The sequence below is a fragment of the Trichomycterus rosablanca genome, chromosome 15 (genome assembly GCF_030014385.1).
Source record: "Trichomycterus rosablanca isolate fTriRos1 chromosome 15, fTriRos1.hap1, whole genome shotgun sequence".
In the NCBI taxonomy this organism is placed as follows: domain Eukaryota; kingdom Metazoa; phylum Chordata; class Actinopteri; order Siluriformes; family Trichomycteridae; genus Trichomycterus; species Trichomycterus rosablanca.
This window is the reverse complement of record NC_086002.1, coordinates 33,460,423-33,487,444: the sequence shown is the minus strand read 5'-3', so window position 1 is coordinate 33,487,444 and position 27,022 is coordinate 33,460,423. Positions and strand designations below refer to the sequence as shown.

At 42.4% G+C, this 27,022-nt stretch overlaps 4 protein-coding genes and 1 pseudogene across 5 annotated transcripts; 1 reads left to right on the top strand and 4 right to left on the bottom strand.

Moving 5' to 3' along the window:
• Positions 1 to 1,209: 1,209 nt before the first annotated feature.
• LOC134328511 (microfibril-associated glycoprotein 4-like) lies at positions 1,210 to 2,385 on the bottom strand (annotated as a pseudogene).
• Positions 2,386 to 3,933: 1,548 nt separating this feature from the next.
• Positions 3,934 to 6,870, bottom strand: LOC134328569 (microfibril-associated glycoprotein 4-like). Its single transcript, XM_063009681.1, has 6 exons — positions 6,844 to 6,870; positions 6,534 to 6,560; positions 6,183 to 6,386; positions 6,004 to 6,100; positions 5,754 to 5,921; positions 3,934 to 4,416 (listed from the first exon to the last, which is right to left on the bottom strand). The coding sequence occupies exons 2-6, from the start codon at positions 6,537 to 6,539 to the stop codon at positions 4,124 to 4,126; spliced, it is 768 nt and encodes a 255-aa protein (XP_062865751.1). The 5' UTR covers positions 6,540 to 6,560; positions 6,844 to 6,870; the 3' UTR covers positions 3,934 to 4,123.
• A 6,267-nt stretch (positions 6,871 to 13,137) lies between these two features.
• On the bottom strand, positions 13,138 to 19,426 carry LOC134329425 (microfibril-associated glycoprotein 4-like). 2 transcript variants are annotated; one of them, XM_063010686.1, is made up of 6 exons: positions 19,366 to 19,426; positions 16,746 to 16,809; positions 14,659 to 14,868; positions 14,248 to 14,344; positions 13,899 to 14,066; positions 13,138 to 13,520 (listed from the first exon to the last, which is right to left on the bottom strand). In XM_063010686.1, the coding sequence occupies exons 2-6, from the start codon at positions 16,749 to 16,751 to the stop codon at positions 13,258 to 13,260; spliced, it is 744 nt and encodes a 247-aa protein (XP_062866756.1). In that variant the 5' UTR covers positions 16,752 to 16,809; positions 19,366 to 19,426; the 3' UTR covers positions 13,138 to 13,257. The 2 variants fall into 2 exon arrangements, with proteins under 2 accessions (XP_062866756.1, XP_062866755.1); XM_063010685.1 differs by lacking the exon at positions 19,366 to 19,426 and adding an exon at positions 17,965 to 18,068.
• Positions 19,427 to 19,661: 235 nt separating this feature from the next.
• Positions 19,662 to 24,587, top strand: LOC134329426 (microfibril-associated glycoprotein 4-like). Its single transcript, XM_063010687.1, has 5 exons — positions 19,662 to 20,578; positions 20,667 to 20,870; positions 21,084 to 21,180; positions 21,269 to 21,436; positions 22,828 to 24,587. The coding sequence occupies exons 1-5, from the start codon at positions 20,573 to 20,575 to the stop codon at positions 23,082 to 23,084; spliced, it is 732 nt and encodes a 243-aa protein (XP_062866757.1). The 5' UTR covers positions 19,662 to 20,572; the 3' UTR covers positions 23,085 to 24,587.
• Positions 23,374 to 26,821, bottom strand: pin1 (peptidylprolyl cis/trans isomerase, NIMA-interacting 1). The gene is made up of 4 exons (XM_063010688.1): positions 26,654 to 26,821; positions 24,284 to 24,475; positions 24,064 to 24,174; positions 23,374 to 23,755 (listed from the first exon to the last, which is right to left on the bottom strand). The coding sequence occupies exons 1-4, from the start codon at positions 26,709 to 26,711 to the stop codon at positions 23,646 to 23,648; spliced, it is 471 nt and encodes a 156-aa protein (XP_062866758.1). The 5' UTR covers positions 26,712 to 26,821; the 3' UTR covers positions 23,374 to 23,645.
• Between the last annotated feature and the right edge of the window lie 201 nt (positions 26,822 to 27,022).

Here is a 27,022-nt window from a genome sequence, read left to right as displayed (position 1 = left end):
ATTAACTATTTGTTGCAAATCAGTTTTTACAGAGTTAAAAATAGTTTTAAAAAATTCAGATGACAACATGTCGATGATTTAAGATGCTGAACTGTTTTCTCCAGAGTTTTTTGGTCTATTGTATTAAATTGTGACATAATAGTCATGTTATTTCTAGGTGTCTGTAGGGGCAGCATGGTTTCATCGTTTGACTGTGTGGCGTTGATGGTCAGTCTAATAGTTTTTATTTTTATCAGAAGAAATGAGCAAATTAATTACATTTCTCTGTGGACAGAAGTTCTGGTGTGATCCGTTTTGGAGGATTTGTAAGCTTGTGGACCACGTTGAATAGAGTGCGGGTGTTGTTGATGTTCCTGTTAATGATCTTAGAGAAGTGCAGCTGTCTAGCCCTGCATAACTCCGAGTTAAAACTACAAAGGCTTTGCTTATAGAGATCATAGTGGATTTAAAGTTTAGTTTTCCTCCACTTACGTTCAGCTCTCCTGCATTTTCTTTTCATAGCCATTACCATCATTGTGTTACGCCATGGTGCTTTCTGTTTGCTCAACGTTTTCATGACTTTTACCGGGGCAACCACATCCATGACAGTCAATATTTTCACGTTAAAGTTATCCAGGAGTTCATCAACTGACTCTGCAATTAAAGTTGGTGATATAGCTATGGCCTCCATAATCTGAGAACTAGTACTTTCAATTATGCACCTTTTCTGAACAGAAACAGAGCTAGTTTGAGCATCTGGAGTGATCAGTATTTCAAAGAAGACACAAAAATGATCAGAGAGGGCCAAGTCCTTGACCATAACAGAAGAAATGTTAAGACCTTTAGAAATAACTAGATCCAGAGTGTGCCCTCGAGTATGTGTAGGCCCTTTCACATGTTGCAATAGACCAAATGTGTCAAAAAGTCCAAAAAGTTCTTTGGTGTTATTGTCCTTGTTATTATCTAAGTGGATGTTAAAATCCCCAGTTATGATGAAGAAGCTGTACTCAGTGGAGATAACTGACAGTAGTTCAGTAAATTCATCTATAAAATGTGCAGAGTATCTTGGAGGTTTATAAATGGTTAAAAATAAAATGTTGGGAGTACCCTTCAAAATAAAACAGAGGTATTCAAAAGACATAAAATTGCCAAGCACAGTCTCTTTGCACTGGAATACATCTTTAAATAAGGCAGCTACTCCTCCACCTTTCCTACCACTTCCACACACATTCATAGAACTGAACCCTTTGCATAATTGTTGTAATCCACTCTCCACATGTAAATGCCGTTGGTGTTCGTAAGGAGGCAGGCATTGAACCAAAAACCGGAAGGGGAAAATGTAGCGCAGCCATAGTAGCTGGAGTCGTGATCAAAGGTGGAGAACCTCATATCGTTGTGATGGTACAGTGAATCACCTGCGAACAGACAAGAACACACCACTAGGTTATTAGGTTCTGGTGTTCCAGCCAAACCCATCGCTCATCAACATCAACGTTTGGTGTGACCACCCTTTGCCTTCAAAACAGCATTCTTACCTGCTCCTCCGTCCATGAAGCCGCCGACCTGGAGGGTGTAGTCAGTGTCCTCAGCACCGACGGAGAACTGGGTGTACTCGGCGTAGACCTTGACCCCATCGAAACCCTCCAGGTCCACTCTCAGCTCATAGCGCTTGTTTTTGGTCATCGAGTGGAGGCTGTCCAGACCTGCGGGAGCACGTCGACGTTTAACGGTATTCGCCACTCTGGTTCCCGAATCCATTCTTGTATTGCTCCCAGGGTCTGTTGAAGTTCACGCTGCCGTCCATCCTCCTCTGGAAGACCTGAGAGAGCCGAGCAACGGACGCGGTCATGAAACCTCATAAAAACACTTTCTGTGTGATGAACGTGATGAGTGAACGAGTCTTACCGTCCATCCCCTCAGCAAGTCCTCTTTGCAGCCCATGTCGCAGTAGACCTGTGTAGGAGAATCCTCGGCGGGGTAGATGGTGTAGATGGTGTTCTCACCACTCCTGTAGATCTCGTGACAGTCCTGAGGCAGGTGGGCGCCGCCTGGAGCAGCAAGAGGAGCGCCAAGGCCAAAATCCAGTAGGACTGGAGAAGACAGAGAGAATTTGGTACGTAGCAACTACCAGAGGAGCACATGGTACAGCAACTCTAGCTGCATAAGGTACGTTCAGGACCTTTATGTAATCTAGGGGCAGTGAATTCGGGTCTTGCCAAAGAAAGGAAACCCAGAACAAGTCAGTACTCAGCCTTTGGGGCATCTCGCTGGCATGATGTACCCGTGGAAGACCGCACCGAGCCAAACCAGGCATCACGCTTCCAGCTGAGGAGCTGACAAATCTCAAATTCACAGGGGAACCGACATGTCGATCATCTGCACCTCCGTGCCCTCTTTGCAGGCCATATTGGGCAAGGCAGAAGGACACGATTGCATAACCCGTGCCCCACCACCACGGAGAAACTACAAGTCAAAAAGTGATAATAAAGCTGCTCACCATCATGATGGACTGCGATCCTCAGGTAGCAGGTCAGGTGTACTTTACCGGTGGTCTAACGTACCAGCGGTGCACTCCGATCCCTGCAGATCTGACGTATACAAGTCTACCATATTTATACGGTGCCTACGAGTGAGGTCAGATGTTTCCTCGTGCATCAGAAATGCGAGGAATTCCAACCAAAACCAGTTTGACGTGTCGGGCAGGCGGATGATGGGAATCTCTCAGGATTAGCTAAATATCGTCAGGTTATCGTTCTTTGTACTTTAGAAAATGAAATATTCTAAAATTAAAAGTTATTGCTGACAAAGTCTAAGGTCTGAGGTGAGAAACGATCAGATTTCTAATTGACCCCTTGCAGGAACCCTCACCTACTTTAAATGCTTCAGTCTCCAGTTATTGTGGCCACATGTCTGTTCTGTTGGAACGTCCAGATTCGGTTCCTTGGCGGTTCTTCATTCACGTTTCCTTTAATGAGGTTTTATTCATGCAGTATTATCATTTACGATGCTGCCACCACCGCTCTTCACTGTGAGTTTGGTGTTCCTGGGATCGCACATGTATGCAACCCTCCGATCTCCAAACATGAGCATCTAAAATACGGAGATGACCCACCTTGTGGATTCTGGAACTCTGAGAGCTCTTGTTATAACAGAATACTAACACAAACCGGGTAAACATGGTGGAATACTTGTTGCCCACGTGGTTTAAATTCCTCCTGGCATCTCGTAGATGGGTTTGAAGAATCTGCCTCAGATTCCGCAGTTCCTTTCATCAAGGCCGCTTCTGGCCAGACTGCTCTGGACTGTAGATGGGTCTACCTGGGTCCCACTGGTCCCACTGGCAACTTCTGAGCTGGTGATGGGGTTAAATTGGACGCCCGGTGTAGAAAAGAAAAGTGGAAAGCACTTAAACTTAAACAAAATATTTGGAATGGAATTTGAGATGTTTCGATGGAGAAGAAAGAAGCAACTTTAATTATGTGTGATCATTCGAAATTTAAAGCCTCTAAGGTCTGTCGCAGAAGTTTGGACGCTCCCTTAAACTCCATATAACCCAACCTCAAGCTATTTATCATCTGAATTTAAGAGTTAGCCTAAAATATTTGACATAAATTGAGTAAATAAAGAGAACTTGCGCAATAGAACATTCAAAAGTTCAAGTCTCCAAACTTCATAGCCCCGATCCATAATATTCAATGCCTAATTATGACATTGTCTTTAAATTAAGATTTATAATAGCCAAGAACAATGCCAAGCTGTGGTATTTATGTCATCGTCTAACAAAACCTTTGTTCTTGTCAGTCACCACAACGTAGCTGCCAAGAAACTCCGGACCAGTTTAACCGCCTCATGATAGTGTTAGAGAGATAGAACACACAATAGTTCCAATCAGGTCTCCACCAGTAGACACCACTGGGGTCAGTGATGGAGAAAGCAATAAAAACACCACAGATCTTTAATTATTGCATAATTTTATTGAGTTTATATATATCTGAGACTACAGATTCACAGATATCCTTTACTTAAACTAACTAACTCTTAAACTAACTTAAAGCTTAACGAAGAAAAGCAAACTGCGAAGTAGATTATGAGATTAATGCATAATAAGAGAGCAACTTTATTCTGCTTCAAACCCCTCTTTCGCTCAAGGCGCGGGTCTGATCTTCATGGTGATGGACTTGAGGTTGTACTCCAAGCCCCTCCAGGAGTACCAGGAGACGGCCTTTCCGTAGTTGTTCCAGTCGACTGTCCACATGTAGATGCCGTTGGGGTTGGTGAGGTGGCAGCCGAAGTACCAGAAGGCCCCCAGCGACTCGCGGGCGCAGGAGTAGTAGTAGTTGTAGTAGTAGTAGTAGTAATCGTAGTAGTAGTGGTAGTAGCTGTTTTCGCGGTCGAAGGTGGAGAACCTCGCTCCGTTGTGGTAGTACAGAGAATCGCCTGCGGAGGTGTCCAAACAAGTATATTTAGACTTTTGACATCAACTGTTTGTAACATCAGCCACTACATTAGCTCCTAAAGATCTGGGTCGGACTGGTAGCTATGAGTGATTTCTATTATTTTATTAGACGTCACCACAGCAGATATGGTCCTCGTACCAGACTTGGCACCGTTTTTACACCGGACCAGAGATGGGGACTCGAGTCCAAGTCGCACGTGAGTCGCACACACAGTGACTTCAGACTCGACTCGGACTCGTTTCAAATGTCTCGGAATCGACTCATGACTCGCAAACAACAAGAGTCCCTAGCATCAGCATGTGTTAACATTAGTTACATGTGACTATTATATATATATACAATAACACATGCATGTCCGCACATATTTGGATATTTTTATTTGGGACACAGCCTCTTCTTGTGACGCATAGTAAAATGGTGGAATACCCTACGTAGTGCACTTCACAGGAACAACCGGGGTGAATGGAACGCTCCTACAGAATCGGTGCTGATGGTTGAAAGACGCTTTCTGAACCAATCAGAGCTTCTGATTGTAATTGTTAGTAAGAAATGCTGTTATTTGCATTTATTCAGTTTGCGTCACACAGATGACGTGGTAATGAAACGCTCGATCGGCTTTCTAACCACTTCCTGTTTTACTTCACCACCGGGAAAAGTTTGGAGGTTTTTAATTATAAGCACATTTACAAAATAACGGATTCTATTCCTAATGGGACGCACGCTTATAAATGTAATAGCATCTGGAAGAACAGAAGCTAAGGTAAGCAGCGGTTATGATGTTTTTGCTGTGTTTGGGATTTTGGCCGCTGTGCCGTGATTTATCGAGCGCTTTTGTTCTGTAGTGAAAACAAAACGTATCAGTTGAAGCTTTTAACTGGAACCTTCTTGTTACAGAAATTACATTCATTTACACAATGAGGAGGAAAGTAAAGACACGAAGTAAAGCGGCTAAATACACTCGCTAATCTGTTGTTGTTTTTATCTGAACTTACAGATTATTTCTTTATTTCTACGCTACATTTACAATATATGTTTTGTGTTTACTGGATCCTTCACCGCTGCGCCACCGGAGCGCCCCAAGGTTTCTATTACTATGACCTGGGATTCTGTTCTTGATAAATACACTTTAACACCCCCAAAAGAACCATCCACAGAGGAACTGTTTGGAACCGACTCCCTGCCGAGTTCCCTCACAACTGTGAGCAAGTGTAGCTAGAAGAACCCATGCTGAACACGTCTGCCTAAGACCTGTACAATGCTGCAGACCCTCTCCAGCCCTGTCTTGTCTTAGAATGGAGAACGCTCTCTGGGTCTTACCCGCTCCTCCGTCCATGAAGCCGCCGACCTGGAGAGTGTAGCTAGTGTCTTCATCACCGATAGAGAAATAGGTGTACTCGGCGTAGACCTTGGCCCCATCGAAACCCTCCAGGTCCACTCTCAGCTCGTAGCGCTTGTTCTTGGTCATTGAGTAGAGGCTGTCCAGACCTGCGGGAGCACGTCGGCGTTTAACGGGAGGTACAGCGAGCAGCACAGAGCGTCAATCAATCAATAACAGAGATCTTCTCACCCATCCAGTATTCGCCACTCTTGTTCCCGAATCCGTTCTTGTACTGCTCCCAGGGTCTGTAGAAGTTCACGCTGCCGTCCATCCTCCTCTGGAACACCTGAGAGACGTGGGCAATGGACACGATCAGACATCAACCGAACCTGCTTCCGAACCTCGCTTTCGCTAATCCACAACCTTACCGTCCATCCGCGGAAGGAATCCTCTTTGCAGCCCATGTCGCAGTAGACCTGGACGGGAGCCTCCTCCTCGGGGTAGATGGTGTAGACCCCGCTGCGGTTCTCGCCGCTCCTGTAGATCTCGTGACAGTCCTGAGGCAGCAGGCGCACATAGGAGGGCGCCGCCTGGAGCAGCAAGGGGAGCGCCAAGGCCAGAATCCAGTAGGACTGGAGAACACAGGGGTACAAGCAAAAATTCTTTGTAAATAAAAGTAAAACATGGAAATAATAATAATAAAAATAATAAACTTGATTAAAAGCAACTTGATTTAAATCCAAAGAAAAAACTGAATGAAATTAAACACAAAACCTCACCATCATGATCAACTGCGATCCTTTTTCCTGCAAAATAAAATAGAAGTTTCACAATGAGCAATAATAATAATAATAATAACATTATACAATAATAATAATAATAATAATAATAATATACAATAATAATAATAATAATAATAATAACATTATACAATAATAATAATAATAATAATAACATATTAAACAATAATAATAATAATAACATATTAAACAATAACATATATAATAATAATAATAATAATTATTATTATTATTATTATAATAATAATAATAACACATTTTACAATAATAAGCAGCAGGTCAAATGTACCTGATCGAGAGAATTGTAGAGATTCACTCGGAGTAACACAAGTGAAACGGTGGCCTGATGGCCCCGCTCTGACCTTTTATAGAGTATTGGTGTGATGTCACACGTCGTGTCAGTCAGAGTCAATGAAAACAATGTGACGCTACGGATTCTGAATCAGAACCAGTTTATCTGCACATTAAATAAAAACCGATGAGCACAATGGCTGAACACTCCGGATATCAGATGTCCCGGGACTTTTGCAGCGCTGTTCGTGAGGAAGCAGGGTGCTCTCGCCTCCATACCTCACGGTTTTGGGGTTTGGGTGAACCTTGGTCGGCTTAATCAGTGCCAACCACTTTGTTTCGGTTTGATCTGAACGTTGCTTTGTGAATTTAAGAGACATTCCAGCAGAAGAGGTTTGAACGGGCTGTAGAAACAAGTTCTTACAGGCCAACCAGAGCCAAAGCCCTCGAGCTACTGAACCAGGAATAAAACAACAATTAGACTCTTCATTCCAACAATTAAACTCTTCATTTCAATAATTAGACTCCATTCCAACAATTAAACTCTTCATTTCAACAATTAGACTCTTTATTCCAGCAATAAAACTCTTCATTCCAACAATTAAACTCTTCATTCCAATAATTAAACTCCTCATTCCAATAATTAGACTCTTCATTTCAACAATTAGACTCTTCATTTCAACAATTAGACTCTTTATTCCAACAATTAAACTCATTTCAACAATTAGACTCTTTATTCCAGCAATAAAACTCTTCATTTCAATAATTAGACTCCTCATTCCAATAATTAGACTCTTCATTTCAACAATTAGACTCTTCATTTCAACAATTAGACTCTTTATTCCAACAATTAAACTCATTTCAACAATTAGACTCTTCATTTCAACAATTAGACTCTTCATTTCAACAATTAGACTCTTTATTGCAACAATTAAACTCATTTCAACAATTAGACTCTTTATTCCAGCAATAAAACTCTTCATTCCAACAATTAAACTCTTCATTCCAATAATTAGACTCCTCATTCCAATAATTAGACTCTTCATTTCAACAATTAGACTCTTCATTTCAACAATTAGACTCTTTATTCCAACAATTAAACTCATTTCAACAATTAGACTCTTTATTCCAGCAATAAAACTCTTCATTTCAATAATTAGACTCTTTATTCCAGCAATAAAACTCTTCATTCCAATAAATAGACTCTTTATTCCAACAATTACACTCTTCATTCCAACAATTACACTCTACATTCCAACAATTAAACTCTTCATTCCAATAATTAGACTCCTTATTCCTTCGATTAGACTCTTCATTCCAGCAATTAAACTCTTGATTCCAACAGTTCGACTCTTCAACTTAACAAACAGATTCTTGATTCCAACAATTAGACTCCTCAGCTATTAGACTGTTCATTTCTACAATTAAACTTTTCATTTCTCCAATTAGACTCTTCAGCTATTAGACTGTTCATTTCTACAATTAAACTCTTGATTTCAGCTATTAGACTCTTTATTACAATAATTAGACTCTTTAAAACATGTGATCTGAACACGTTATCCACACTTCTATAGACTGTGAGCAATTTCAAAGCCCTAATTAACAATTTTATTATCTAGTAATTACATTTAGATCTATAAACCCCGACAACAATGCCAAGCTGGTATTTATGTGAACATCTAACAAAAATGTTTTCCTGTCAGTCATTGTACGTAGATGCCAAGAAACATGAGACCAGTTTAACCACCTCAGGACATTCAGCTCTGCATTAAATAACATCGTTTTTAATTACGAAATCAGGACGCTGTTGGTTTACGTTCCGTCAACAATACGAATGTGAGATTTTGGTTGGAGCGTTGTTGAAAAGCTCGGACCATCGTCTTCATTTTATTGGGTGGGGGGTCATAATAAATAAAGAAATAATAAAGAAACGTAAGATTGTACGTGTGGTCGATACAGACGGACGTCATCGTATTGACAGCGTTGAGGAGTCGAGTGTTTGGTTTCAGTGGGATTAAAATATCAGAACTTTTTAGTGTTATGATGGGACCCAAGGAGGATGGAGGTCCCTGCTAAGTCTGGTTCCTTGCCACCATCGCCCTTGCTTGCTCAACAGGGGTTTTGGTCTGTCGGCCCTGGATGCTAGAAGTTCATGTCAAGTCAGGTCACTGGAGTCTTGAGGCAACTCCTGAGCTTTATGCTAAATTAGCTACAGACGACTACGGTGGGCAGCGGTAACCTAAGGGTTCCCATTACAAACTTCCTAGCCTAGGTACCAACTGGAAGGTTGTCTGAAAGTTTCAGCTCTGCCATGCAGCCAAAGTTGGGCTCTTGAGCGAGGCCCTTGACCCAAATTTTGGGGCAGAAAATACATTTTATTGTACTGTTCAAGTGTATCAATTCAAAAATAAGCTATAACGATATAAGAGGAAGAAGATCTAGAGATCATGCCAAACATTCCTACACTGACAGGTGAAGAAACATGATAACTCCTCTGATCAAAAGTATTTGGATGCTGCTAAAACTGGCAAAACCGGTTGTTGGGTTTTGAAGGGCAGGTCAGTGTTCTCACAGCTTCCTGAGTAGTTTTTTTTAAGACCTTGGTAAAATGCTGCAAGATTTGTAAAGTTTCTAAACCTATGACCTAGGGTTTTCCTTATTGAGGGGTCAATTCGGAGCTAGGAGGAAAGGGTGGGTTGGTCAAGCAGGTTCCTCATTGCTGCTGCAACTTCAGCATCTACAGTCCATAATATTATTACAAGATTCTGAGAGTTCTCTGTGAGTAAAGAGCAAGACCAAGAACAACTAGGACCTCGTGGGCTCTGGAACCCTAGGGGAGGTCTTGGTGGCGTCTACAAACTCAAGTTAAGATTCTAGTAGAGCCAAACAGAAGTCAAATGTCAACAAGGTCTAGAAATGCAGCTGACGTCTCTGAGCTCAGGTTCAGAACCACCATTGCTCTTGGACCTGTCCAGACCGGTCACCCAAGCCATTTCCAAGGCTCTAGGCCTCCACCAGGCCACAGCTGGGGTCATTAGTGATGATTCTAGCCAGGAATTCATGACAGAACCGCTTCACTTAATTTCCAGACCATCAAGTATCTGTACAAGGAAAGTACAAGTGAAAAAAACATGAAAGAATTTAGACTGGGCCCCCGACTTACAGCTCAGTGACATGTAACAATGTTCAGCTCGGGAATTCACATCGTCCCCTGCCCGACAATGGCTCGTAGATGCCAAGAAACACGGACGCGACCAGTTTAACCAGAAATTAAATACAGAAACGTTTCCCTGTTCAGTTCTGGTTACAACAAACAAACAAAAATAACACACGCGGTGATGCTTTGTTTTGAACTTTTATCAAGCGCTCGGATCAGGAGATCAATTTTAATAATAAATACTGTTTATCACATAGATGGTCATCACGTTCAAAATACTAATAGATGGCCCAGGAGCATCCTAGCAAGATTTTAATGTGTTCGCAAACCATCACTGACCATTGAGCTGAAAGAATCAACACTGAACCATAATGCTGCAAAAAGCTGATTGTTTCTTTCTTAGATATTATTATTATTATTTTATTATTATCATTATTCTTATTCTTATTCTTATTCTTATTATTCTTATTCTTATTATTATTTTATTATTAGTTATCATTATTATCATTATTATTATTGTTGTTATTATTATTATTAATAATAATAATAATAATAATAATACATTTTATTAGTAACGCACTTTACATTTAAAAACAAATCTATAAATAAATATTATTACTATTATTATTATTTCTATTATTATTGTTATTATTATTATTATTTTATTATTATTATTATTATTTTATTATTATTATTATTTTATTATTATTATCATCATTATTATTATATTATTATTATTGTTATTATTCTTATTCTTATTATTTTATTATTATTGTTATCATTAATATCATTATTATTATTGTTATTATTATTATTACTATTATTATTTCTATTATTATTGTTATTATTATTATTATTTTATTATTATTATTATTATTATTATATTATTATTATCATCATTATTGTTATTATATTATTATTATTATTGTTATTATTATTTTATTATTTTCATTATTATCATTATTATTGTTATTATTATTATTGTTGTTGTTATTATAATTATTAATTTTATTTTTTATTATTTTATTATTACTACTATTATTATTTGTTATTATTATTATTATAAATGTTATTAATGTATTATTGTTATTTTATTATTTATTATTATTGTTGTTGATATTACTGTTTTTTTAATAATTTTTGTGACTATGATAATGTTTATTAACAATATTAATGTCATTAATATTGTGTTTATTATCATTATCATTATTATTTTTATAGTTAATTATTATTGTTATTGTTTTATTATTATTATTGATTATTATTATTTTTTTATAGTTAATTATATTATTATTATTGTTTTATTCTTTTCTTTTTCTTATTGTATTATTATTATTATTATTGTATTTTTATTATTATTGTTTTATTATTATTATTATTACTACTATTATTATTATTATTATTATGGACAAATAGAAGAACCAAAAACTGCAGATTCACATTTTAGCCAGTGGAAACAGTTTAGGGAAGGTCTGTTCCTGTTCCAGCATGTTCCCCTTTGCACAAATCTAGCTCTATTACCTCAGTCCCACTCGACAGCCATACACATGCTGGTATCTTTTTTTTTTTTTTACTAAATGGGCACAAATTCCCATACACAGACACACTTCAAAATCTTGGTGGTCAGTCTATTTTAACGTCCGACAAGCTCATGGTCAGGCGCCGCAATACTTTTGGCCATACGGTGTAGTTGTGTATATTGCAGTTGCGTCCATACGAGCAGGTATTTAAACATCTTCGTTTCTATGAGGAAGTCGACGTCGTGTTCATTTACAGGAAAATGTTCACATGCTGCTAGGCCACATTCCACTAATAGCAGTTCTGGGAAGCCCAGAACAAAGCAAACAAGCTATTGTGTTTGTGTTGTTTTATTCAATAGTCCAGAGCGCGTAATCAGCTAAAATAGTTTCAAACCCTGACGATAAAGAACAAACACACACACACACAGAGGGAGAGATAATGTTCACTTCTGAAGAATATCAGTCTGATCTCAGTTCCAGTCTTGGCTTTAAACTTTTTTAACCCTCGGAATCGTCTTCTGGTTCCTCGTCTTAACGATCAGATAATCAGACCGTGTGCTGATGCTAGCTAGAGACACCCGGGGATAAACGAGGCGAGGTGAGGCGAGTCTACCCTTACCTTCGTCTGCAGCTCTGACAGCCTCAAGTGTCTTTTAGGGAGTTAGTGCCCATTCGGCTAAAAAGAAAAAGCATTTAAGATGATGCTGTGAAGTTCCAATTCATCCCAAAGCTGTTTAATCCCAGTCTTGCTAAGCCTTGTCTCAATGGACCCTGCTGGGGGCACTGGGGAACGATCATGCTCTCCAATAAAGCGCCTTTCCCAAACTGGTTTAAGTCTTAGCGAAGCAGGGACTTGACCAAGGAACCTTCTGATGAACACTTCAATAACCCAACCTCTGAGCTATTTAAGATGATGCTGTGACATTCCAATTCATCCCAAAGATGTTCAATTCACAACTTGTTGAGTCTTCTCCAAAGGACCCTGCTTGGGGCACGGGGGAACGATCATGCTCCCTGATGAAAAAGTCCCTTTCCAGAACTGTTTGACACCAGTGGTGAACCAGGGACTTGACCCAGGAACCTTCTGATCAACAGTTCAGTAACCCAACCTCTGAGCTAAAGCCTTGTCTCAATGGGGCACAGGGGAACGATCATGCTTCCCACTGAAGAAGTGCCTCTCCCAAACTGGTGTCCAAACATAGGCAACTTGGCGAACCAGGTACTTGACCCAGGAACCTTGTGATCAACAGTTAAGAAACCCAACCTCTGAGCTTAGATGTTCCTTCACTAGAAACAAGACCTAGTTCTAGAAAGACCTTGCTGAATTTGACCATTCCCTTGCTGGCCACCCAACCCCATTTGACAACCACCTTCTGGTCCAAAGACATCTGGATGCCCTTTCTGGCCGGCCCAAGTGATGTCCAACAATGTGAGGACTTTGCAGACCAACAAGGCACCAATATGTCTGCCAGACTTGACAGGGACACTCCTCCACCGGCTTTTGATACCTGGCGAGTCTTCCGAGATGCACCCCCTCAACGTGGTCCTCCAAGAGCCCTGCCAAGCGCTATCATTACCAGATGTTTTGGAAGAAGAATAAAGTACCAGGAGACTCTTGGTTGGACCAACAGACAGGATTTTATTACAGCATTTAAAAAAGCTACATACATCTCGGTAGATCACAAATATTTTACATCCAAAGATTTTAGAAGACCAAGAGGACTAACACCTTCGGTTAGGTCTGGGCAACAGGTCTGATCTTCATAGTGATGGTCTTGAGACCGTTATCATATCCTTTCCAATGGTGCCACACGTTACCGATGGCGTAGTGGGTGGCATCCTTCCCCCACAGGTAGATACCGTTAGGGTTAGCATGGTGGCATTGACCGTACCAGAATCCACCGAGGTAGGATTTGGCACAGTTGCCCTCTGCATACGTGTCCTGATCTTTATCGAAGGTGGAGAACTTCTGTCCCTTGTGGCTTTCCAGAGACTCACCTGTAGATGAAAGAAAACTGTCAGTACAGGGCAGTGCTAGCTAAGACGGACTGAGGGTCGCTGGCCTTGCCCAAGGGTCCAACAGTGTCAACCTGCTGGTAGTAGGGCTTGAACCAGGGATCTTTTGATTACCAGTCCAGTATCTTAAAGCATCCTCAAGCGAGTTCCAACGAGGCCAAAGATGGGTGCCAGAGGGTCTTTAATCAATACCCCAAAGGTACCCACAGAACTCCAAGAGAACCTCATGACCCAGTCTTTAAAACATCTGAAGTTCCTTCACTCAACACTCACAACCTGGGAAACATCTGGTGGAGAACCAAACCAAACATGAGGTCTTCAAGAGCCTCTTCTACAGATCTTCTCAATCTTTCCACTCACCTGCTCCTCCGTTGACGAAGCCGCTGATGTCAAGTTTGTAGCCCTCGGCTTCTGAATCCACCGAGAACGAGGAGTACTGAGCGTAGACCGAAGTTCCCTCAAAGTCCTGCAGGTCCACTCTCAGCTCGTACTTCCTCTTACTGGTCAGCTGGTGGAGGTTCTCCAGACCTGCGGGTGAGTCGGATATTATTAGTTCGAGGTTTCTTCTTGGTTTAATTTGGGTTTCCTGGATGGAGACCGTCTCTAAACATGTTTATCGGCTTTATTTAGATGTTTCCTAGGACGTTCCTGGACAAACGTCGCTCACCCACCCACCGACACCTGTATTAGTCAATGAGAGGCATCTCACCCAGCCAGTACTCTCCGTACTTGTTCCCGAATCCGCTCTTGTAGTGATTCCACGGCCTGTAGAAGTTCACAGTGCCGTCCATCCTTCTCTGAAAGACCTGGTGGAAAGAAAATCGATGAGACATCTAGCAGAAAGTATGCGGACACCTGACCACGAGCCTGCAAGGCATTAGCTTCAGTCAAGGCTTTGGAGGACATCTGTGTCCATTCAGACAGAGGAGCATTTGTGAGGTCAGGCAGTCTCAGTCGATAGAGCCTGATGGACCTCGCTAAGGACCAGGAGATGGCCTTCATCGAACTGTTGCCACCAAGATGGAAGCATATCAATGATTTAATACAACTCTAAACCTGTTAGCAAAGATAACCTTCACGAACACACCCACTTTGGGTCACAGCGTGTCTTCTAGCGTACCGTCCACTTGGCGTCCTGCGCGCCGCTTCCCGAGCAGCCCATATCGCAGTACACCTGCACAGGTGACTCTCCTGCAGGGTAGATGAGGTAAACCCCACTCAGGGTTTGTCCGTTGGCGTAGATATCGGAGCAGTCGGTCGGGAACAGAGCCTGGGAAATGGGGGCACCACCAACCAGCACGGGCACCAACGTGAGGAGGATCGCCAGGTTCTGGGGGGAGGAAGAGAAACACAACAGTCAGTTCAGGCAGAAACGGAACTGCTCTGGGACCGCTGGGGCGGTACCTTCAAGGGTCGGTCTTGGGACACCTGGCCATGGGCTTGTTGGACATCTACCTCCAAAACCAGGGGTATAATATGAATCGCTGCTTCAGTGGATATACAGTGGGGTCAAAAAGTATTTAGTCAGCCACTGATTGTGCAGGTTCTCCTACTTAGAAAGATGAGAGAGGTCTGTAATTTTCATCATAGCTACACTTCAACTATGAGAGACAAAATGAGAAAAAAAATCCAGGAAATCACATTGTAGGATTTTTTAAGAATTTATTTGTAAATTATGGTGGAAAATAAGTATTTGGTCAATAACAAAAGTTCAACTCAATACTTTGTAACATAACCTTTGCTGGCAATGACAGAGGTGAAACGTTTCCTGTAAGTCTTCACCAGGTCTGCACACACTGTAGCTGGTATTTTGGCCCATTCCTCCATGCAGATCTCCTCTAGAGCAGTGATGTTTTGGGGCTGTCGCTGGGCAACACGGACTCCACAAATTTCCTGTGGGGTTGAGGTCTGGAGACTAGGCCACTCCAGGACCTTGAAATGCTTTTTACGGAGCCACTCCTTCGTCGCCCGAGCGGTGTGTTTGGGATCATCGTCATGCTGGAAGACCCAGCCACGTTCCATCTTCAATGCTCTCACTGATGGAAGGAGGTTTTGGCTTAAAATCTCACGATACATGATCCCGTTCATTCTTCCCTTAACACGGATCAGTCGTCCTGTCCCCTTTGCAGGAAAACAGCCCCAAAGCATGATGTTTCCACCCCCATGCTTCACAGTAGGTATGGTGTTCTTGAGTTTTTACCAAAGAGTTCCATTTTGGTTTCATCTGACCACATGATATTCTACCAATCCTCTTCTGGATCATCCATATGCTCTCTGGCAAACTTCAGACGGGCCTGGACATGTACTGGCTTAAGCAGGGGGACACGCCTGGCACTGCAGGATTTGAGTCCCTCTCGGCGTAGTGTGTTACTGATGGTAGCCTTTGTTACTTTGGTCCCGGCTCTCTGCAGGTCATTCATCAGGTCCCTCCGTGTAGTTCTGGGATTTTTGCTCACCGTTCTCATGATCATTTTGACCTCACGGGATCGAGGGAGATCATCGATGGTCTTGTATGTCTTCCATTTTCTTACAATTGTTCCCACAGTTGATTTATTCACACCGACCTGCTTGCCTATTGTAGATTCACTCTTCCCAGCCTGGTGCAGGTCTACAGTTTTCTTCCTGGTGTCCTTCGACAGCTCTTTGGTCTTGGCCATGGTTGAGTTTGGAGTCTGACTTTTTGAGGCTGTGGACAGGTGTCTTTTATACAGGTAACGAGGTCAAACAGGTGCCATTAATACAGGTAACGAGTGGAGGACAGAAGAGCTTCTTAAAGAAGAAGTTACAGGTCTGTGAGAGCCAGAAATCTTGCTTGTTTGTGGGTGACCAAATACTTATTTTCCACCATAATTTACAAATAAATTCTTTAAAAATCCTACAATGTGATTTCCTGGATTTTTTTTCTCATTTTGTCTCTCATAGTTGAAGTGTAGCTATGATGAAAATTACAGACCTCTCTCATCTTTCTAAGTAGGAGAACCTGCACAATCAGTGGCTGACTACATACTTTTTGACCCCACTGTATGTTCCCAATTCATGAAGTCAAATCATACCCAACTCTTGCATCAAGCCACGTTTTTATGGACGTTCTCCCTGTAGGTACCGTCCCCAGGCACCGAGGTTCGGTTCTGTCATTTCTGGGAGTGGTGTATTTTTATTAAAGAACGACAGGTCGGCAATCATGTAAAGTAAAGTCTAATAACTTACAGCCATTGGAGAGTCTTCCAGAGTTTTGGTTCGTCTTAGAGCTTCAGCTTCTGGACCTTGAAAGCTGAAAGTTTTGGGAAAATACACAGATCAGCCATAACATTAAAACCACCACTTACCATATAGAAGCACTTTGTAGCTCTACAATTACTGACTGTAGTCCATCTGTTTCTCTACATGCTTTGTTACCCCCTTTCATTCTGTTCTTCAATGGTCAGGACCCCCACAGGACCACCACAGAGCAGGTATTATTTAGGTGGTGGATGATTCTCAGCACTGCAGTGACACTGACATGGTGGTGGTGTGTTAGTGTGTGTTGTGCTGGTATGAGTGGACACCTCACTGTCACTGCTGGACTTAGAATCGTCCAACAACCAAAAACATCCAGCCAACAGCGTCCTGTGACCACTGATGGTCTAGAAGATGACCGACTCAAACAGCAGCAATAGATGAGCGATCGTCTCTGACTTCACATCTACAAGGTGGACCGACTAGGTAGGCGTGTCTAATAGAGTGGACAGTGAGTGGACACGGTGTTTAAAAACTCCAGCAGGACCGCTGTGTCTTATCCACTCATACCAGCACAACACACACTAACACACCAGCACCATGTGTCACTGCAGTGCTGAGAATCATCCACCACCTAAATAATACCTGCTCTGTGGGGGGTCCTGACCATTGAAGAACAGCATGAAAGGGGGGTAACAAAGCATGTAGAGAAACAGATGGACTACAGTCAGTAATTGTAGAACTACAAAGTGCTTCTATATGGTGAATGGAGCTGATAACATGGACAGTGAGTGTAGAAACAAGGAGGTGGTTTTAATGTTATGGCTGATCAGTGTATTTGATCACAACAGTCATAAAAATACGACGTAAAACAAGAAGAAAACGACTCTCCAGTGATGAGCATTTTTACTTTGGCGCCCTCTAGAGGACATGTGTTGTAACACAGCGCCTTTAAGTCAGTCTACTTTTATTATGGACGAAATCCTATTTTACAAATTAATAAAGTTGAATCATTGCAGGATGTCAAAAAAGGTGCATAATAAACAAATCTCAGAATGGTATTTGGGATGTTATAAAGCGTCATAAGTGCACCACCATGCAGGAACGTACCTGAATACTGACGATCTGCCTCCATCAGACCAACAATTATTATCACCAAACATCTTATATTATTGAACATACTGCAAATAACAGATAAAACAGAGCTTACCGGTGATTCTTCTTCTGTACAACCTCAACCTCAGGTCATCATTTCCTCCAAATATTTAAACCCTGGTGGATCAGAAAAGCCCTCCCACGTGGAGATTCCTGAACTATATTTATCAGGAGTTGTTGTAAATAATCGACGGTTTTGGGAAACTCCGCACTTATCACACGCCGTTGCTCAATCTTTACTCAATCCAAACACAAACACTCATAAAAAGATAGTGACCTAGAACGGGGTAGCGGACTTTACTCTTCAGCTGTAAGACCGTCAACAGAGTGATTGAGAGTCGAGGATCAAACCCAGGTTCCTATGCCCCTCGCTATTACGCACCACCTACGCACTGATGTGCCGCTCACGTTCCACTAGGTGCTTATTAATCAATGTTCTGGTTCAAGTCGTAATCGGTTTATGACTGTATTATTAAGAACGACCCACTTCTCAGCAATGGTAATCATTTTAGCTTATCTTCTTTATAAGTTACCTTAAAAACAAATGATAGTATCTAAATCACATCAGTATCGCGTTCGTACCGGCCATTTTGCTTCAGATAAATGCCGAACTACGCCAGACCGAGGCACCGAAACACTCAGCTTTAGCTCGTGTCCTTCAAAACAAGACCGGATTCATGTCTGCGAGTTCCATCAGGAACATAAAGACACAAAAATAAAGACCTTAGAAATGGAACCCTCACACAAGTCTGCAGACTGATGTTTGCAGCTGGCACGGCGGGTGGAACTCGCCATAAAGTTAGAAATAACGAAGCCCACTCGTTTAGAGAATCTGCAGCTGGACCACCCATCGCAGCACGACGTTCTTTCCAACGACAGCAGGGGGCGACAGAGAGGCGTCTCTAATTGAACCCTTCGCATTCCAGGACAGATCGAATCGGTCGGTATGAAGGATCGATTTATTTAGATGCGTTCGTTTAAATGTAAAATTTTAAAATGATAGAAATATAAAATAAAATCGGAAACAAATATTATTTATTAATTTAATATTTTAATGCATTTTCTCTCTATTTTTCTCCAGATTTAGCGTACTCCATCCGTCCTCCGCTGCTGAGGGATGCCAGATTGCGTCCGAGGAGAGCACATCGCTGCCCACGCCTTTTCCGACACGTGCACAGCCCTCCTCTTCCTCAAGCATCATAGTCCAGCCCACACCCTGCAGATACGGTGGCCAGTTATGCCCACCAGATGGCGCCCAGCCGACCGGTGGCAACACCGAGTTTCGAACCGAGGAGTTCAGAATCTCTGCGCTGGTGTGCTAGCGGAATATGCGCCACCTGGGCGCCTGATCTGACCACTTATTATGTAATTATAAATATATTGTCCCAACTTTTTTGGAAATGCAGTACACTGTCTGCCAAATGTATATAGACCGGCAGCACTACGACCCACTTACGTTCTGGATGAAGCTGAAGTACTCCAGGAGTCTGTTATTGAGCAAACCTGATACGTTCCACACACATCACGTTCAAGGTCAAAGTTTCACAATAACATGAAAAACATCCTGGATCCCACGTGTCAATAAGTTATCCGAGAGGTAGCCGAGGTTGGATCTCCACTTACGGGAATTTCCGAGCGGGAGTTTTCCTGCTGACACACCGTGGTGAGGAGGAGCTTCAGAACCCTGCTGGGTTTAAAAGAGAGAGGAGGAACCGACCGGACATGAGAAGAACTGAAGGTAAGTCCAGATACTTTTGCTTCTTTTATATAAACATTTATTTATTGGATTGAGGCAGGAAACACCCCAATGTTTAGTAGCTCCAGGTGACCTTACTGCACGTCTTTGGACCCTTTTTGGCAGTTCCAACTCTACAACCTTTGCACTGCTTCATAACAGGTCAGAATAGATAGTGACCGTCTGTGAACTGGCGTCTTCAGGTTTATGTCTAGACTCTTGTTTGGCCACTCAAGGACGTTCAGAGACTTCTGGTTATTACCTGTCTCACTGTCACCACCAAGGTGATGCGCAGTGCCCGTTCTGCCCAAACTGAACATAAGAAGAATGTCTCCAACTCAACGGGACCTTCCGTCTTGCCGCTCTTCCATAAAAGTCTGATTCCTGAAGTCCTGCAGAGATGTTCTCCATCCAACAGGTTCTTCCAGGCCAACCAAGGAGGACGGGGGTCCCTGCTGAGTCTGGTTCCTGTCAAGGTTTCTTCCCGTTTCTTCCACTGTCGCTGGTCCTCGGCTGGTCCTGGAGTCCTTGGAGTGAAGTTGAAGACTTGCGAAGTGACCGTTGGGTTCCTTCTTACTCCCAAGGACCTTCTTGCTTAGATGCCCCATTCTGGCAGGACCATCAACTCTACAAAGGTTCCAAATGACAGTTCCTTGGACTTCATTAAAGGTTCATTAAACTGTGGGTCCTCTTAGACTCGGGTGTGGGCTCTCCGAACTATGTAACAGGCGACTCCCAAGGGAGCTCTAGACACGTCTCAAGGATCATCAAAGCAAACGTGATCTGTCTGCGCCCAAACGTAATTTGGAGCCCCAAAGCCAGAGGTCTGAATACTTCTTCTATCATTTATTTGTTGTTGTTTTGTTTTTTTTAGATTCAGAAGTGAATCGTCGATCTGCTGCATCTGGAACGACTGGAGGAAAATAAAATGCTTGTAAGTTTTGGAATCAATCCCTAATGTGTCTCTTATCAGAACACTGATGCTCATGTAGGTCTCCGTGTTCCTCTGTTCCTGCTCTCAGAACCTGGCGATCCTCTGCACGTTGGTGCCCGTGCTGGTTGGCGGCGCCTCCGTTCCCAAGGCTCTGTACCCCACGGACTGCTCCGACGTCTACGCCAACGGACAAACCCTGAGTGGGGTTTACAGCATCTACCCTACAGGAGAGTCGCCTGTGCAGGTGTACTGCGATATGGGCTGTGGGGGAACCATGGACATCAAGTGGACGGTACGTCAGATAGATATGCTCAAGTAATATTGGCTTCCAAAGGGTTTCAGTGGGCGTTTCATTGGGTTGCAGACCACTTGACCAAGTCATGTCTTTATAGAGCTTGCTTTTTTGCTTGGACAGGGTGTCTGCACACTTTCAGCCAATATTTAATGGAATTTCCATCATGGGGTTGTGTTGGGTCCTCAAGCCTCACGTTGCTCTTCATTCCAGGTCTTTCAGAGAAGGATGGACGGCACTGTGAACTTCTACCGGCCGTGGGATCAATACAAGAGTGGATTCGGGAACAAGTACGGAGAGTACTGGCTGGGTGAGATGATACACCTCCTAAATTAAAGACCCAGCTTAAGGTGGCACACATGTTCTGAATGTTCCTCGTATATTACGCTCACCTTCAGGTCTGGAGAACCTGTACCAGCTGACCAGTAAGAGGAAGTACGAGCTGAGAGTGGACCTGCAGGACTTTGAGGGAACTTCCGTCTACGCTCAGTACTCCTTGTTCTCGGTGGAACCCGAGTCCGAGGGCTACAAGCTCCACGTCAGCGGCTTCATCAATGGAGGAGCAGGTAAGATTGGTCCTCTGGCATCAATGAGTCTTGGCACTGTTTGGGAGATACTTCAACCCAGTCTTCTGACCATTAACGATTTGGTCCTTCAACACAGGAACTACGTGGAACCTCCATCAGATCCACACCTAATAGATCCCTCACCCTCCAACAGATCAGATCAACATCTAATAGATCCCTCACCATCAGCCCAACATCTAATAGATCCCTCACCCTCCAACAGATCAGATCAACATCTAATAGATCCCTCACCATCAGATCCACACCTAATAGATCCCTCACCTTGCAACAGATCAGATCCACATCTAATAGATCCCTCACCATCAGATCCACACCTAATAGATCCCTCACCCTCCAACAGATCAGATCAACATCTAATAGATCCCTCACCATCAGATCCACACCCAATAGATCCCTCACCCTCCAACAGATCAGATCCACATCTAATAGATCCCTCACCATCAGATCCACACCTAATAGATCCCTCACCCTCCAACAGATCAGATCAACATCTAATAGATCCCTCACCATCAGATCCACACCTAATAGATCCCTCACCCTCCAACAGATCAGATCCACATCTAATAGATCCCTCACCATCAGATCCACACCTAATAGATCCCTCACCCTCCAACAGATCAGATCAACATCTAATAGATCCCTCACCATCAGATCCACACCTAATAGATCCCTCACCATCAGATCCACACCTAATAGATCCCTCACCCTCCAACAGATCAGATCAACATCTAATAGATCCCTCACCATCAGATCCACACCTAATAGATCCCTCACCCTCCAACAGATCAGATCCACATCTAATAGATCCCTCACCATCAGATCCACACCTAATAGATCCCTCACCCTCCAACAGATCAGATCAACATCTAATAGATCCCTCACCATCAGATCCACACCTAATAGATCCCTCACCCTCCAACAGATCAGATCCACATCTAATAGATCCCTCACCATGAGATCCACATCTAATAGATCCCTCACCCTCCAACAGATCAGATCAACATCCAATAGATCCCTCACCATCAGGTCCACACCTAATAGATCCCTCACCCTCCAAAAGATCAGATCAACATCTAATAGATCCCTCACCATTAGATCCACATCTAATAGATCCCTCACCCTCCAACAGATCAGATCCACATCTAATAGATCCCTCACCATCAGATCCACATCTAATAGATCCCTCACCATCAGATCCACATCTAATAGATCCCTCACCCTCCAACAGATCAGATCCACATCTAATAGATCCCTCACCATCAGATCCACATCTAATAGATCCCTCACCCTCTAACAGATCACATCGAATAGATCCCTCACCCTTGTACTGTGTATATACAGTATATTTAGACGGTGTCTCCTATCTTCAGGTGACTCTCTGGAGACCAGCAACGGACAGAAGTTCTCCACCTTCGATAAGGACCAGGACTCTAATCCGGAGGGAAACTGTGCTAGAACCTACCTCGGGGCTTTCTGGTACAACAAGTGCCACCACGCTAACCCTAACGGTGTATATCTGTGGGGGCAGGACGGTACCCTGTTCGCCATCGGTAACGTCTGGCACCACTGGAAGGGCTACGATAACGGTCTCAAATCCATCACCATGAAGATCAGGCCTGTGGCCTAGCGCTCCCCAGCCACCCGCCGCGTCCCAAACCACATAGTACCAGGGAGTCTTCTTTCAATTCAATCATTTCCGCTTCCCGATCGCAACACCCCCCCCCCCCCCCCCCCCCCCCCATCCCGACAAGTGTGCGGTCACCCGTGGAGCAACCGCGCCTGCTAGACTCCCGGCCAGGTCGACAGCACGGGTTCAGGTATTCCTCCGCCACTCACGCAGACAAGTCCCGTTCCCCGCTCTAACAGTCCCGCGCCAAACACTCCATCGCGATCGATATTCACAGGCAAGGACGCACTTTTTGGTCATGTGATCATTTTTATTGGTCATTATCTAGACTTACAGGTCGACAGAGCGAGGTGGGGGTGCATTCCGATTCGTCTCGCTGTTTATTGGTGTACGTTTAATAAAGGATCAAAGCAAATCTGTTTGTTCTGTGAGGCTAAATACGATTAAAAATGAGGGGTGGACACGCCCTGTCGGAGCGTTTCAGGAAGGGGGGGGGGGGGGTAACAGTCAGTGGGCATTCGTATATGTAGATGGATGGACGGACGGACGGACGGACGGGCGTTATCCTGTACGCAGGATGATGTGGACCCCGGAGTCGGTGAACACGGGGCCGCTCATGTCGCCGATCTTCAGCGCGAACGACGCCTCCTCGAACGGCTTCTGCATCTGACCTGTCACACACACACACACACACACACACACACACACACACACACTTAGGATACGAATCCAACCCTTGACCCCCCACTGAGCAGATGATGACTGTGTGTTGCACTGTTATAAAACAGGTGCAGCAGTGTTGTTGGGATTTGGTAGCTGCTGCACCTGCTGTACTCAGTATTCTCCACCCGAACATCATCTGGTCAGCGGGGGGTCACTTTCGGGGGTCACTTTCGATAAATGGAGTACAGAGGGGCGACGGTCAGTAATTGTATAGCCCAAGGTTGGCGGTTTTGGGCGTGGGGTGGGCGCGGTTTACCTCTGCCGAACAGGCCCAGGTCTCCTCCGTTGCGTGCGGAGCTGCAGTCGCTGAACTGGGACGCCAACGTCTCGAAGTCCTCCTCGCCCGATTTGATCTGGTCTATATACCCTACACACACACACACACACACACACACACATTTAATCTAGGTCTTCCACCATCTACCGCACACGATATGGCTGAAAGGTTTAGGGTCCACGTCCGTGCTGTATCTTACGCTGAACGAGCTGCAGCGCCTCCTCTTTGGAGCGGGTGATGTTCTCCTCTCTCCAGGACGAGGGTCGGCGTGACTGGTTGTGCTTCACCAGCAGGTGAGAGCAGCGCACCTTCTCCACCGGGGCGCCGTCGCCCGCGCTCGGCCGCTCCCACTGGCTGGCGTTGGTGCTGTGGTTGAAGTAGTACACCCGACCTGAGGACGGAGTACAGAGCAGAACCACCGTGTTTAAATGATACTGTTGGATGTTTAACATCAAATGTCCAGGGTTTTGTTCTGTCTGCAATCAAATAAAAGTCCAAATAAATCTAGAGAAATACGTGTTTTTATTCTATTTGCATTACGTGTCCCAACTTTTTCTGATTTGGGGTTGATCAATACACTATAGTGTAGTATAACTCAAAAGATAAAGTCTAGAATATACAGTATAGTATTTTTATAGTTTAGTTTAGTACACTATAATATAATACTGTATAATACATTACAGTAAAGTATAGTATATTCGAGTATAATCTAGTATAGTATAGTACAGTAGTACTTTATAGTATGTATAATAGAGTATAACGATATAGAGTAGAGTATAATACAGTATAGTAAAATATAGAAGTATAGTATAGCACAGCATAGTATAGTATTAGAGAGTATATTATAGAAAAATATTATAGTAGTGTTTAGCATCAAACAGTATATTATTGGTATAGTAGTATAGTACAGTACACGTATACTATACTACAGCGTAGTAGAACCTAATATAATGTAGTACATTAGAGTATACTCCAATATAGTATAGTCTTATATAATAGAGTATAGTAGAATATAGAACAGTAGAATGCAGTATAGTATAACAGACTATAAGTATATAAAAGTATAGCATAGTACAATATAGTGGACTATATAACAAGAGTGTAGTACAGTACAGTATACATTATAAATTAATAATGTAGTATAGTAGTGTATAATAGTGCAGTTGAGTATAATATAATACATTAGTGTAGTATAATATAGTGTAGTATAGTACAATAGGGTATAGTATAGCAGTGTAGTATTGTAGTGTATAGTATAGTAGTATAGGCTAGTATAGTATAATATTGTATAGTACAGTAATGTAGTATAACATAATGTAATATAGTTCAGTAGAGTAAAGTACAGCAGTGTAATATAATATAGTATAGTAGTATAGTGCCGTGCAGTATAGTGTAATATAGTACAGTATAGTATAATAGTACAGTAGTATAATATAGTAGTATAGTAGTGTAGTATAGTAATTTAAATATAGTGTAGTGTAGTAGTAAAGATTAGTATAGTACAGTAATGTAGTATAGTGTAGTGTAATATAGTACAGTAATGTAGTATAACATAATGTAATATAGTTCAGTAGAGTAAAGTACAGCAGTGTAATATAATATAGTACAGTAGTATAGTGCCGTGCAGTATAGCGTAATATAGTACAGTATAGTGTAATATAGTACAGTAGTATAGTATAGTAGTGTAGTATAGTAATTTAAATATAGTGTAGTATAGTGTAATATAGTACAGTATAGTATAATAGTACAGTAGTATAATATAGTAGTGTAGTATAGTAATTTAAATATAGTGTAGTGTAGTAGTAAAGATTAGTATAGTACAGTAATGTAGTATAGTGTAGTGTAATATAGTACAGTAGAGTATAATATAGTGTAGTATAGTGCAGTAGGGTATTGTATAGTAGTATAGTGTTGTAGTTTAATATAGTGTAGTATAGTAGTAAAGATTAGTATAGTACAGTACAGTAGAGTATAGTGTAGTATAGTATAGTGCAGTATAGTGTAATATAGTACAGTATAGTAGAATAGTGTAATATAATATAGTGTAATATATAGTATAGTGCAGTACAGTGCAATATAGTACAGTAGAGTATAATATAGTATAGTAGTGTAATATATTACAGTAGTATAGTGTAGTATAGTATAGTATAGTAATATAATACAGTACGGTATAGTAGTATAGTACAGTATAGTGTAGTATAGTAGAGTATTTTACTGTTTGTGCAGTCTGTAGTGAGAAGCACAGAAAAGTAGCAGTGATGCTAACACGATTAGCAATGCTACATGTTTACCCAGCTAAAACATGTAAACATTAAAACACACCGGTTTTCTAACCACACCGCTAACTGTCTCCATCACACATTACTGACCACTAATCCCACCTTTACATGAGTGATTAATAAACTAAACACTAAACACATTCACCACTCAACGCTAGCTCCGCAGCTAACTGATGCTAACTGTTGAATGAAAACCACTGCAGTGGCTAAGCTAGCTTAGCATAGCATGTATTAGCGCTTTTTTTTTTCCACAAACATCAGCACCGCAAATCTTATTTAATCCAACTGACCCGAGCTGCGACTCATTCGCTTCTCCCATCCGGGGGGTAATTTCTCATCATCACACATGTTAGTGATCAATAATGTTAATAATAATAATAATAATAATAATCAGATCAATTCACCGCAGCTGCACTTACACACGCACTCACTCACATAAACACTCATACACACACACACACACACACACACACACACACACACACACACACACACACACACACACACACACACACACTGCAGTTCATTCTCACAACCACCAGAGGGCGACATTACACTACCAAAATATACTGCAATAGGCTGCAGACCATCCAATATGTTATTTATTATTCTACAGGGGAAACTTTGCAATGTTACAGCAGCTTTAAAAGTATTTATAA